Genomic DNA, 15,000 nt, shown 5'->3' with positions numbered 1-15,000 from the left:
GGCCAGGAGAGACAAGAGGGACGCTGAGAGAGAGAGAGAGAGAGAGAGAATGAGGGAGCAAGAGAGAGAAAGAGAAAAAGAGAGAAAGAGAGAGAGAGAGAGAAAAAGAGAGAGTGGGAGCGAGAGAGAGAGAAAGAGAAAAAGAGAGAGAAGGAGAGAGAGCGAGAGGGAGAGAGAGAGAGAGAGGGAGAGAGAGAGAGAGCAGGCCATCTGGATATGGAGCGGAGGGTCTGGGGGGCTGGCTGCTTTTCCATATAGCTGCCGCGGCGCGTCACAGCCACGCTTTACCGTCTGTCCGCTCCACTCCGCTCTGCTCCGCACGGCCCGGCTCGGCTCGCCCAAATACTTTGGCGTGGGAGGAGGGAATATTGTTCCAGAGAGTGGAGTAAAAGACAGATCCAGCTGCACATGCACATACATGCACACGCGCACACACACACACACACACAGTCAGGGTTCCGAATACACAAATTGTGCACATATGTGTGTACATGAGCACACATGTACTCACACAGATATTCATTCACAAATGCACACATGTTGACATGTGACAGCATACACATACAGACACACACAGACACACAGACCCATAGACACACGCACACATGCACACACACACACACACACACACAGAGCAGAGGCTAAACACATGCCTGGTTTTGTGGCCTGTGCGCAGTATAGTGTGTGAGGGGGCTAGTTAAGGATGATTTATCTCTGCTTGGGGATTCACAGGATGGCTCCAGTTCAACTGATTTCCCAGAGTGAGCGGAAGCCCCTACCATCCACAGCAGGCAGGAATTCTCATCCGCTCGTCCCCCCAGCGGCCCCAGAAAACACCCCCCCCTCCCCCCCCCCCACACACACACACACCACCAGCCTGACCCCAAGCCCCATCACCCTCTTCACCGCCCCCCCCCCCCCCCCCCGGCCCCTGGGCAGGGAGGCCCGCCTAAGTCGGATCACAAACCCCCAAGAAGAGCCACTACCTGCCTGCCATTCACCACACACGCCACGGCCATTCAGCAGCTACTGCACCAGGGGCTATGAGCAGTCCCGCTGCTGACCACTAGGAGGCGCTGCCCCAGCAGTAAAACCCCAAGCTCCCGGGTGAAAATGAGGAAACGCAAGACACCGCAGTGGAATAGGTAAAATAAAAAAAGATGTGCCAACACTTCTCTTCTCTTTTTTTTCAGATTAATATAGGTCTCCTAATACACACAACTGTTTCCACATATTTTATGGTGTTTGGCTTTATAGTCTCAGAGGAGATATTTACCAAGATAGCGGCAGACTGTGGCCTGGATCTGGCCCTGCTGTGGCGCGGGTCCGTTCAACCGGGGCAGGATCCGTTCCAGCATCAGCTGCTTTTCCCAGCAGTAAAACAAGTTAGCAGTGTCTGCTCACCGGTGGAAAAGGCCACGCCAACACTGTTTTTGTGTTTACTGAAGCACAGTTAAAGATGGACGGCCCCCCCAAAAAAGCTAGCATCGTTCTATGAGAGCTGACCTTGTTAAAAATCCCTGTTGTTAACTGGGGGTGTATTGTGGTAAAATCCAGAACCTCACCAGCTGTTAAACTTTCCTTTATGAACACTGACAGACAGTTTTTTTGCAGTTACTCTGGCCCGTTTATACACGCACGCACACACAGACACACGCTCACACACACATACACACTAACACACACACGCACACACACTCTCTCACACACACACACACACACACACACACACAGTGTGTAAGACCTACAGGTAAACACCCACACCGAGACACACACCTTTACAAGACTGAGCCTTGAAAAGGTGCTGACAGGACCACACATACTGTCTCAGCCCCGAACGTTCGGAATGCTATAAACATTTATTTCAACAGAGACCTAAACGCTTCCATCTCAAACAGACTTACAGGAGTGCCCGGCCCCACCTGTGCTCCATAATAAACAGCACACCGATACAAATAAAGAAATAAATGTGAAAACATCTTTTGGGTGGGATCCACTGCAGCCATGTGTGTGGCTGCCTGGAGATGCACGCGGCCGCCCTCAGCCCTTGAAGTGTGATTACTTATGTTGTAATCATCACACACACACACATCACACATCAAACACACACGCGCGCACACACGCAAACACACACACACAAACACACACATGCGAGAGCAAGAAGTGTTTACAGTGCAGGTCTTGGGTATGACGGAGCATGAAAGCAGACTCAACTAAAACAAAGGCACCTCAAAGCCTCTGACGCACGCCTGTACCAGTGTATGCAACAGGGCCGTTTTAGTGGTTCTCCGCCTGCACACCCAGCGGTAGGAGGAGGGCTGATAGCCCCACACGACCACTCCTGCCTGCCTGCCTGCCTGCCTGCCTGCCTGCCTGCCTGCCTGGGTGTTTCTCGACCCCAATCAATCAGGCGGCCCCGGCACCCCGCTGCAAGACTGACTTCACCTCGCATCTGTTTCCACTCCGCAATAATAATGTTAATTGTTAATTCTCAGAGTTGCCCGCCCCTTCCTCCTGCGATCGTGGCCGCGCATCGCCCATGCAAAATTTCACGGCATAATGTAAAACCGTGTTGGAAGCGACGGCCATATCGGAGTGGGCGCAGAGTTCAGGGGTGCATTAAAAAAGACTTCTCATGCATCCTCAATTAAAGGGCAAATTAGCCATGGGAAGATAGCTGTCATGTCGAGAGGAGAAATCAGAGGGAACGCAGTCTTGAGCCATGACTCACTCTGCGCCTTGGCCTCATTACCCTAGCAAATGGAACCCGAATGTGTGATTTGTGTGTGCGTGTGTGAGTGTGTGTGTGTGTGTGTGTGTGTGAGTGTGAGTGTGGGAGAGGGAGGGTTTTTGAGTGTTTCTGTGTGTTTCTGTGTGTTTCTGTGTGTGTGTGTGTGTGTGTGTGTGTGTGTGTGTGTGTATGTGTGTGTGTGAGAAAAGAGACAGAGTGTCTGAGCGAGAGAGAGAGAGAAAGACTAGAAGAGGGGAAAGAAAGTGAGAAAAAAGAGTGTGTGCGTCTAATGGAGATGAAAAATACTATGTGTGTGTGTGTCTGTGTGTGCCTGCAGACTTGTACACTCTCACACACACACACACACACACACACACACACACACACACACACACACACACACACACACACACACACACACACAGAGCAGTGAGGTCCCACCCATGTTTGTTCTGCCAGCAGACTGCTCGCCCAGTGAAGGTGGACCTCACACAGCGCTCAGCCAAAGCCGCAGCGCTTCCGCCGGCGTTGCGAGGCTGGCAGCCGCTGCGGGGAAGTGAGGAATTCTCTGGGAATGATGGAGCCGCTGCCAGATGAGCCCGGAGGCCGGTGAGTAACGCGCCGCGCCTCGCCGCGGCGTACACGCACACACACACACACACACACACAGAGAAACACACACGTGTGAAATACACACACCCACAGACACACACAGACACACACACACACACACACACATAAACACACATACAGTACACATGATTCTCACACACAGGCAGACACGGATACACACACATACACACACACACACACACTTACGCCTGCTGTGAGGAGCAAACGTCTGCCTTTAAACAGTTCAGCCCCACAGAGCACCTCAAGCTCCGAGCCCTCAGGCCTGTCAGGCTGGGAGAACACATCTATATGTTGCACCAGAGACCTACAATTTTCAGCCATTGAACACACACAAAACAACAGCAACAACAACAACAACAACATCAACAACAACAACAACAACAACAACAACAACAACAACAACAACAACAACAACGAAGTCAAATAGACCACATCTCTGCTCTCACGCTCTTGGCTGTGATTTACGTGTAGATGTGCGACACAATAAATGTACATTAGCACAGGTACGACTCGTAAAAAGTGATTTAACACAACCTCTGACCACACATCAATAACGCGACTCCAAAACCGCACGCCCGTATTATGTCAGTTGTGCTTGGCAGGCAGCGCACAAACTGCTCTCCTCCTTGTCATCCAGGGATAAATCAAATCTTTATAAATCTGTTGAAGGATTTTTATATTTCCCCTCGCCGGCCCCCAGGGCCCCCCTGCTCCGTCCAGCAGCGGAGGGGATCGCAGGGCCAGCTGGACGCCACTTGTGGGACCTTGGGGAGGAGAGAGGGAGGCGGGCACCGAAAAACGGACGGGCGTTTTTTTTTTTTTTTTCCCGTTTTTTTTTAATTTCCCAGCAGGCTGTTTAGGTTTTCGGAGGCCAGGCCCGGTGGCCGCCACCACCACCACCGTCGGCTTTTGTCACTACGTGGGGCTTCACACGCAGCACGCGAGCGTCCCGTAAACAGCCTGGGGGGGGGAGAGCGACGGGGGCCGAGGCCCGGGTTGACGACGAGCCAAGCGCACTGACATGGCGGCTAATTGCACACCGCGCGCGGAGAGAGAGAGAGAGAGAGCATTCCAGACAGACGAGCAGGAAATAAAGCAGTCACTCAGCAGCAGCTCCCCTGCTCAAATAGGAGCGCTTTTAAAGAGGCGGATTACGGGCAGGCAGCGGTGGAAATGAGGAAAAGATGGGGGCTGTCTGTCTGGGTGAAGGAGGTGACGGGTGGTGTGTGTGTGTGTGTGGGGGGGGGGGGGGGGTTGCAGCGGCTCTGTACTTTGATGCGCCAGAAGATGGCCACACCAGGAGAGAAAAAAAATACCACCACCACCACCACCATCATATGAAACCATCAGAAGCTGGAGAACAGACTAATTCATCAGAGAGAGAGACCATGGAGCAGAATGTTGTGCGTGTTTAGCGTGTGTGTGTGTGTGTGTTTGTGTGTGTGTGTATGTGTGCGTGTGTTTTAGGTAGCCCCCAGCTCGCTGGCAGGAGCGCGGCTCCATTCTGTTCCATTCCGTGTGGAGAGGAGAGGAGCAGAGCCGGAGGCCGAGGTCCAGGGTTACCGGGAACAGGTCCGTCTGGTGCGAGTGAGGGAGCGTGGTTAGCGGACCTCACAGACAGACAGAGGGCCCGGGCGGGCGGGCGGGCGGGCGGGCGGGCGGGCGGGCGGACGCAGGCAGGCAGGGCAGACACACACAGAGATCACAGGCACCGGGCTGGGTGCTGTTTGGGCTCCTGTGGCTTGCCTTCCTGGGCTCCCCCTCAGAACTGGGCCTGGCCAGGGAAAGCACCCCGCCGTCCTCCGCCCCACACAGCCTGCCGAGCCCACCACAGGACTGCACATTCATGCTCGTGCACACACACACACACGCACACACACACACACACACTCACACACACTCACACATGCACACACGCACACACACACACACACACACACACACAAACAGGCACACACACACACACAGACAGACAGACATGCTGTGCATATGGGGTAAACACACAGCCATCTACCACACTCACGCGAACGTATTACCACAGGACAGAAACATGTCTATACACACCAGCACACACACGCACAAACCCACACACAAATTCATGTCTATACATACACACTCACACGCACGCAGGCATGCACACACTCCCATGCTAACACACAAACAACACAGTGCACGAAAAAACACAGGCACAGATAACCCCAACACAGCCCTGAGTAAGAGATACATTACAGTTGGGACAGGCATGTTTTCCAGTATGTTCCTGCAGGCCGTGGCCAAGTGCAGGAGGCCCGTGCAGCTGTGAGGGAGTAGTGGAAGGACAACAGTTTTGGCTGAGGGGATCAACACGAGCCCGGGATGAGTAGGCTCCACTCGGCTGGCACGGCCACTGAGATGGGAATGCACTGTGGCTTCATTCCGTTGACAATGAGAGCCCGGGGAAGGGAATTTCTGCTGGAATGACTGCAACCTTCATGTTTATGCACTATAAAAAAAGCCACAACATAACTCCCATTTTCCGCTCTCACTCACTCTGCCCTGTTTGGACAGATTTGTTCTCCTAAATCCTGAGCCTACCTCCAGGCCTATCACACTCCACCAAGACCAACCCCCTCACCCCCAACCCACACACACACACACACACACACACTCTCACACACACACACACACACACACACACTCCACCGCCCCCTCCATCCTCCATCCCTTCTTATTATCCCAATGTGGTCCACAACTCTGCCTGGCCCCCTGCCACCCGGGGAGTTATGGCGTCCATTAACCGCTGGTGATATGAGCAGAGCCAGACCAGGCGTGCATGTAAAACAGTCAAAGAGCCTGACACCAACACTCACCTGGCCCTCGGTGAGATGGAGCACCTCCACCCTGGACACCCCCGCCCCCACGTCCACCCCCCCCGTCCCGGAAGAGAGTGGCCCTCTGTCCACATGCAGGAAGAGTGGGGTTTAGTGGGAGCAGTTAGCGGGAGACCCGAGTATTGGCCCCATCGCGGCTCTCTCTGACCCCAGCGGAGACTGAGTCGCTCTGTACGTTCGGCTCCCCAGCGGAATGGCTGGTGTTTAATGAGGTGCCACCGTGCAAAGGCTGTGTTTAAAACCGGGGAGTCCATTTTAAACGCAAATTATGATTATCTGAAGACCAGGGTTCAGCTCCCTCTCTTCAATCACAAAAATCGAGTGATAATGCTAATGAAGTGCAATACGTGAAAGCTATCACATTATAATGTGTTTGATTATTTAGTCAATTTAGTCAGTATGATTTGTGCTTCACGATATCATTTTCATTTTCCGAGAATTAGAAAAAAACATTTTAAGAAATATTAACATTACAAGTGACTGTCACACCATGTCCTCTTGTGATACAATAGCAACCAAGCGAAGTGAAAAGCCCACTGGGAGTGAATGCCACAGATTACGCAGTATTACAGCCTGACAATGGCTACTACGAGTAGTAGTGGTGTTTACTGAGACTGCAGGGGAGAAAAATAAATGTTTATAGAGAGAGAACCCCTCTGGACCCCGAAGGACCATGATGGGAATTATCTTTTTAGAGGTGGGAATTTGTTTTTAAACTTCTTCTGTGTTCCCTTGCAGTAAGTTTTGCGTTCCCTCACAAAGCCAAAAGTATTGCAAGGGAACGCAAAACGGGGCTCTAGAGATAAATTTCCACCTCTAAAAAGATCATTCCCACCATGGTCCTTCGGAAGCTCGGTAGGTAAGAGATTCCAGAAACTCCTGTTTCATACTGAGGAGGATGCAGGGTCCCACATGTCTAAATATTTATATGGAGACATTTTTCAACAGGCCCCTTCATTCCCAATCAGCTACATGCATATATCAAGAACAAATACTGTTATCTAACCAGACGGATTATCAATTAGCAATAGTGGATGGCTCTTTAAACACAACAGTCACAACAGATAACACAGGACCATAAATACTCGAGCTCTTTCATATACAGTATAGACGTAATAGATAATGAATGTACTGTATCAGGCCTGAGTGTGTACACTGGTTATGAGTTCTTATAAATGCATTCTGCTTATTGGTTAAATCTGTAAAGTCATCATGCACTCCAGTTCTGTCAGACAAACATGCCGAGGCTGATTCTTTGGTAAGTGTTGAATAATAAAAACCATGTGTCTTTTGTGTCCTTCCCGATCACATCTCCTGTGCGGCGGAGAGAGCTGAAAAGCTGGCCTCACACATCACCACTTCTTCTTCTGCTCTTAATCTCTCTGGCAGACGATAAAGAAATGTTTTCATGCTCCCTTGACGTGTCCTGACACGAATTTGTGCATTTTCTGTATTATTATGTCTGTGAACCAGTCCTGCAAAGCCCAGTGAGTGACACACGTCCCAACATTTCTTTTTTTTTTAACTGCAGAGGAACACACACACACGCACACACACAAACAGACGTGCGCGCGCACACACATACACACACACACACACACACACACACACACACACACACACACACACGCACGCACACAAAGAGAGAGATGTTTTAAAAGTGTGGGAGAGGAGAATGGTCCGTGGACCGGAGCGTGTTTATCTATGTCACAGTCTATCGGTGGCTGACCGTGAATGAGCAAGGGGGTGGGGGGGGGGCAGGGTGTTTTTGTTTCCATGGCAGCTGGGGCCCTGGTGCTCTCGAGGCCCTGGAAGTGGCGCAAACACAAACCACACTGAGTGTGTTGTGCTTTCGGCCGCGCTGTGGCTCGCGGGGAGGCGGCGGTCAGGCCCGAGACTCGCTCTCTGGGTGGTCTGGCCCCGTGAATGTTTATGATCTAAACCAACCTAATCCAACTGGCTTGTTTAAAGGAATTGAGAATGATTTACAAGGGCTGCTTTGGCCAGGAATAGGAAATCGGAGCAAATCAAGGCAGCGCTTCAAGTCTGTGGTAGTCTACAATTCGATGGCTTGCCCTCCTTCCTTATCTGTCTACATCACTCTTCTTTGCTCTCATTTTCATGTGTTGGGAGGAGGAGGAGGGGGGTCTCTTTATGTTGCATTCAGAGGATCAATAATCAGGATTATGAGCATTTCACTGTGAGGGCCTCGAGGATTTGTCATGTGTTAGATGCCTTGTAATTGTATTTGCATTGTCTAAATATCAAAGAGATTTCCCACTATTAGAGGGAGAAAATGGCTTTGATACTATTCTTTTGCCATCACAGAGTAGTTATTGTGTGAAGAGGGAAACCTTTGTGTGGCATTTACAAGGAGTTGTGCATTTCTTGATGCTGTTACTCAACTATCTACCAAATCAAAGGTTCTGCATTAGGGTTGCTACTTGCTACTAGCATAGTTTCACACTAAACAATAATCATAGTGTCTATAGAAAATATATATTTTGTAACAGTCAACATATGGGCTCAAGCATACCATCAGTGGCTTTTTTATTTGTAAGTGTAAAGATCAAAAGCTGAGGACAGGTTTTCCACTGCATGCTGACAGTGTGCAGGCCCCTCACCACACAGTCTGCTGCAGGGCTGGGCTCCATTGCCTGACACCTGTGCCACATTTCCTGTCTGTCTCTGCACTGCCTATCACCATTAAGGCAATCAATAAGGGCCTGTTCCAGCTTTTATTCTTCATTCCCGCGTGGATTTAAAGTCTATGGGTGAGCGCTGTAAAAAGACCAGAGGATAATCGCTGGAAAAGTGTCAGTGGCATGGGCTGACTTTTATGACAGGCCTGTTTCGAACCAGGGCCCACTTTTAATGACAAAAAAGATGCCATCTGCGTGTAAGGAACAGCTTGTAAAGGCAGATGAATAAGAAGTTATTAGAATGTAAAAAAGTCTTATTGCCATATAACCCCAGTAGGAATTGGCAGATTGTAGGTGAAGAGACCTGGAAAATTCATTGGAGGGTCAAATCATCAGAAATGACAAGAAAAAAATGTAGTTTCCCCCAAACATTTGTTTTTCTATTCTTGCCAAAACAGCAATTATTTCAATAATGAAAATATCCTGTATGTTAAAGCCTACAGAAAGGCTCATATTTATTTGTCAGCTATCAACCACCAGGAATAAATCCTACAAAATCCATATGCTACATTATTCTCAGTGTAAATATGGCAAAACATCTGAGGAATTTGCTGTGTCTTGTTTCAAAAAGTTTTGCTAGCATCATGCTCCGTTCCAGGAAGGTCTGAACATCACCTTCACATGGTCAAATGAAAGGTAAAATTGTGTGTTTAGCTGGGCATAAAAATGCTAATGTCGCTAAAACTTGTTTTTCTTAGCTGTTTGTTTATGATCATTTAATGAGATTCCACTGGCAAAAAGTCAGTGGTCTATTCATGCTGTGTACGTAATTGCCTAAATTTGCTGAAGAGCCACCTGCCAGATGGTAAACTTTGGTCATGTCATCCACACAGGATTACCAGGGTGGTCTGCATTAGGGCTGTATTAATGCACTCATTCACTGAGAGAGTCGCTCTGTTGAGAGGCTGAAAAGTTGATGTGAAAACAAAATGCACTCTGGAATGGGTGTTTTTTAACCTATAACTTTGGATAAATGTCTTGAAAGTTGGCTTGAGACCATTAGCTTATATAAAAGTCATCAACAACCATATGCTCTCTCTCTCTCTCCCTCTCTCTTTCTTTCTTTTTCTCCCTCTCTCTCTCTCTCTCTCTCTCTCTCTCTCTCTCTCTCTCTCTAGGCGTAGTCTATTGCCTTGCCTGCCCACCCTGTTATTCCAAAGTTTCCTCTACAGGCAGCAACCAATGAAGCTCATCTCCTGTCCAGGGAAAACAAAGCCAAGCCACATTCCCAGAGTTCAATTTGCTGTTAGATCGGCGGTCTGTGAATTGGGGTTTCAGCCATGTCTGTTGACTGTGGAGAGGTGATTGGAGGGTTATCTGCACAAGCAGGAGTGAAAAATAAAGGATGTCAGCAAATAAAATGTTTGATGTTCACCCTGTATACTGTTCATCAGATACAGTTTTCTGGCAGAGATCACTTTTTAATACAGAAACCACAAGTTATTATTTCAGCACTTAATTTCTTCAACCACATATCTAGTTCATATTATACACATATGTATGTGTCTGAGTTTAAGAGTGGAAACACATACAGTAGTATTGACTTGTATGCACATCTCTTTGGGCTATTTGTTTATTCCTAAGTCTATGATATACTAAAAAAAATACCAACAGAACAAAACCAAAGAATGACAAGAAAAAAAACAACCACCACACACAGCCTATTCATGCTCAAATATATATGGAGAATAGAAAATGGTTTGTAAATAAAATAATGTATACATTTATTTAACAGTCTGCTCAGTTCAGAAACAATGTCAGATATCCTAATTTTACCCTGAATAGATGTTTAAATTACTTACCCTATACTGAAATGAGTTTGAAAGCTGAAGGATGTGTGAAGTAGAAAGCAATAATAGCATATGTTTTAATCATGTGTAATCCATGATAGTGACTGACGAGTCCACATCTAAAACAGATTGATTTACAAAACTGATATTGTTGGTTAAGCAACAATGTAGGCCTACTATTTTAACAATGATATTGGTAGTGAAGGGGAAAAATCCATTGGTTATCCATTAAAATTCACCAAATTCATTGGCTGATGGGGTTTTCACTGTCCACCAATTTCATTGAGTCTGTAGCCTATAAGAATGCTGCAGGGCTTTTCCCCTGTCAGATATTAGGCTATATCATTGAATGTAAAGTTAGGTTTAATAACTATATTATTTTTACCTTATTTTGTCTGTGCAAAAGATATTTTAACAATGCAAGCCGGCTTACATGACAGTCTTTGCATCATGACTACATCAGAAAAAATGAGTGATTATAGTCACCTATTCATGTCCTATTCTATCCTCATATGTATGTGCTTTTTATCTGGAATTTAAGTCTGTATGTAGATCAAGTTAAGCTCTCATGATGCGTTTTTGCTACTTGTGTAACAAACGTCATTGTGATTTGCCAGTAGCTCGGAACCATTTATACTGACTTACGTTTCTATCAGGTAATATTTAAAGTGCCGTACCCATGTTGTCATATCTTGCAACGCCGTAGACAGTAAATAAAACGTGAAATTCTGCCCCTAATTCAACTGTACTAAATAATCGTTGTCGTCGACGAAATCCCTATCACTACTAATACTCAAAATAACCTAAATTAGATTATAGAGGGTACGCCAGCGCTTCTGCGAGCTAGTTAGCTAGCACCGTTGCCTCCTCACATGTTTGCTGCAATGCTAGCCTACTAAACCCACTTGGTTCACTGAAACAGGTATTTGCTAACAAGCTAACGTTACCTGAAACAGCTGGAGTCAGTGTGTTTTATAATTGTTGACATCGACTGACTGGTCGTTTACAACGGGTAAGTAAACAATGTATGTTCGTATATCAATTGAAACTCAAAACTAGACCGTGATATGGCACTTTTCTATCTCCTGAATCAAGTTCGCTAACGTTAAGTTAACATCGGAAAGTTATTTAACTAATGTTCCTCAGCCAGAGGTTAATTCTGTTAAACTAGGTTGTTTATTTATGTCCATGTGCCTTCGGTTATCCCCATGGATAGGTCTGAATGGAAACAAGTAAATGTAACGTTAGCACTCGTGTCACATGAAGCATCATGAAGTTAGCCTACCCGGTGGAAGTCCGTAAGCAGTGCACTGACAGTCAGGTCGACACTTTACGTTACAACTTTGTTTGATAGCTCGTGCTTGGTCTGCAACTGCCTGAAATGTGTTAGTCTAACTGTCGCTGATTTAACTCAGAGAATATCTAATAAGGGCTTTGATTTAACTGTTGTTGAAGTCCTTGATATGATGTTGAGACCATGATGTGATGTCACCAAATGTGACACACCTGAATGACAGTGTGCCAGTACTTTAACTGTAGTTCCCAACACCGTGTATTTCTCACTTGCTTTCCTAGATGAAAAATGGAATTGCAGGCGGTGTTGATGGCCGCTGGTGGTGGGTCTCGCATGATGGATCTCACCTACAACACACCGAAACCCCTGTTACCTGTTGGGAATAAACCTCTTATTTGGTACCCACTGAACTTACTAGAGAGAGTTGGATTTGAAGGTAATAAAACTATTATGACATTTTAAATGTATAGAATGGCAATTTGTTTTTGTTTTATTTATTGTACAAGAGAAACCCCCTAGGTTGCTGTTCTGTGAGAATAGTGTCAAATAGATCCGTGGACCTATGCATTGTGTGTGTCTAGATTTTATTTTAGGAAAGTATGAACTGCACAAAAATATAGAGCAATTTTTGGACTATGACATATTTAATTTCATCCTGGAGTCACTGTATCCTTCAGTTTTTTTTTTTTTTTTTGCTTTAGGGTATGCAAATATAGGGGTCTCTCATTTCACTGAGTTGGCATGTATTTTGGTCTGTTGCCTATTCGTGGGTTTCATCAGGCCCCTTTCCACAGGTGTATAAAATAAAGCACCTAGATTATGAATGCAGACTGCATGGCGCATATTAGTACACCTGTCGAGAGGTACTTGATGAAACCCATGAATATGTGACTGACAATATATGTAAGGCATTAGTACGAAAGTGATTCTTTGGGAAGATGCATGCAAAATAAAAAGAGAGACTGGAGAGGAAGATGACACTCTGCTGATATTGCTGTGCACCACAGGCAGTGGGCCAGTTTCCATAAATGAATTAAGAATTCTGAAGTACTGTCCTTCAGATAATTCAATGCAGTCACAGTTTAAATAATAGCTTGCAAATTCTGCCACCTTGTTTGGTAAAGAAAGAACGCCTTTCAACATTTCCTTCAGTGACTACAGCATTATTTTGGGTGGCAGCATTCTAACAGCAGAAGGCAGCACAGAGGAATTTTAGGTTAATGGAGTATGTGAAAATTAGCCCATTTAACCTGTGAGGTGTTAAGTCCATAACTAGGGAACAGCCATTATTTCTCCTTGTACCGCTGTCTCCTTATAGCCCTAAATGGATCTGAAGTCATGGAAAGAAGCCCTCCTGGATATTTTATTTTTGTTTATAGTGCAAGTTCAGTAATGCACTATAATGTTGTGTGCAGTTAAACGGCCTGCCTGTGTCACAAGTCTCACGTTTCAGCAGATCTGTCTGTGCTGCTGTTAGATTTCACGGCCAGGCTGATCTGAGCACAGGCCTCGGCCACTACAGCCGCCTGGCTCTATGGCTCTTTATATGTGGCTCAGTCAACGCGCTGTTCACAGCCAGCCTGCCAGCAAGGCCCTGCAATTAGCTTTTTACAAGTCCTCGCACAAACTACAGTAACTACATAAACGTTTTCTTGCAAACCTGCCTGCTTAATCAGGGTCTTGGGACAAGACTTTCCCGTTTGGCTCACGCTCTCTCTCTTCCCCACTGCTGGATCGAGAGAGAGAGAGAGAGAAAAAAGTCAGCCTATAATTCACAAAGACCAAATTGAGAAAGTCTGTAGGACTTTGTTACACGCATAGATGGGTACTGGTGAACATTCATGACACTTTTTTTTTCCTTTTCTGTGTTCATTACAAGAACATAGGGATTGACATGCTGAATTTCCTCAGTCTTGCAGGTTAAATGCAGACTGTAATTTTTCGAAACTCATGATGAGCTTGTGTGTCCTCTGCCAGAGGTCATAGTCATCACCACAAAGGAAGTGCAGAAGACGCTGAGCACGGACCCCAAGCTGAAGCTGGACGGGAAGCTGAAGCTGGATGTGGTGTGCATCCAAGAAGAGGCAGACATGGGCACGGCCGACGCCCTCCGACACATACAGCAGAAGATTAAGGTAAACAATACAGTAATGCGGCCAGCCTCATCCCAATCCTTCAGCTGTCTTTTCTACAGCACAAGGCCAGACTTAAGGAGAGCTTGAATGAAAATTTCCATTGAGTAATGCTTTTAGTCTTGGACTAGGCTTAAATCTGGGTGTGGTAAACGGTTATGTCACTGACTGACATTCTGTCGACCTGCCGTTGCTAGTCCGTGACGCTTTGGATAAAAGCGTCTGCCAAATACCGATCAACTTTAACTTTAACTTTAATCCATGTATAAGAAACAGAATTAAGCTGCTTGCTTCTACTACCATTACGTCATTTTGTACCACCATGAAGCTCTGCTGATATTTTATTTCTGTATAGCGTGCACACGTTTGGTAATGTACTGTAATGATGTGTGGCATTTACCGAGTTACTACGGTAATTCAGTAACTTCTTGAACAGAGGCGAACGCTTGCGGTGAAGATGTTTGTATGAACAGATGAATTTGAACGATTGTTGGCAGGTTGTTACTTAATTTGACGCATATCTGAAGCATTTTCTTTGCGATGTAAGTTCAACCTGGTCAGCTATGTTTCTGACAATATGTCTGATGGAAATTGGGCCTACATTGCAAATACCCACGTACCCACCATTTCCATAAAAATCATGATTCATGACCATTCTGTGCTATCTTTGACATCACAGAATGTCAGAATACAGAATGTCTTTGTGTGGTTCAGTTTTCTGTCCACAGTAACATTTTGTTAGTATGATGTTTTGAAGTGGTAGTTTTACAGTTTTTCTCAGTCGCTTTGGTATATTTCTCAGATCAGAATTGAAGTTCTCAAAATTACCTGTTCAATCTTCATTCTTC

General features: G+C 46.3%; 1 protein-coding gene and 1 long non-coding RNA gene across 2 annotated transcripts in view; both read left to right on the top strand.

The window, feature by feature from the left end:
• Positions 1–1,001: 1,001 nt before the first annotated feature.
• Positions 1,002–10,405, top strand: LOC134070996 (uncharacterized). Its single transcript, XR_009937012.1, has 3 exons — positions 1,002–1,145; positions 3,191–3,340; positions 10,055–10,405. It is a non-coding gene; the product is annotated as an uncharacterized LOC134070996 (long non-coding RNA).
• Positions 10,406–11,394: 989 nt separating this feature from the next.
• The window catches only part of eif2b3 (eukaryotic translation initiation factor 2B, subunit 3 gamma), a 33,226-nt gene continuing 29,620 nt past the window's right edge, over positions 11,395–15,000 (top strand). Inside the window, exons 1-3 of the mRNA XM_062527547.1 lie at positions 11,395–11,738; positions 12,302–12,456; positions 13,998–14,155. Of these exons, the coding sequence (XP_062383531.1) occupies positions 12,309–12,456; positions 13,998–14,155 (306 nt within the window). The 5' untranslated portion in view covers positions 11,395–11,738; positions 12,302–12,308. The remainder of the gene's footprint in view (positions 11,739–12,301; positions 12,457–13,997; positions 14,156–15,000) is intronic.

This window comes from Sardina pilchardus, chromosome 2, assembly GCF_963854185.1.
Source record: "Sardina pilchardus chromosome 2, fSarPil1.1, whole genome shotgun sequence".
In the NCBI taxonomy this organism is placed as follows: Eukaryota; Metazoa; Chordata; class Actinopteri; order Clupeiformes; family Clupeidae; genus Sardina; species Sardina pilchardus.
The sequence above is the reverse complement of the archived record's forward strand: the minus strand, read 5'-3'. Positions and strand labels throughout refer to the sequence as shown.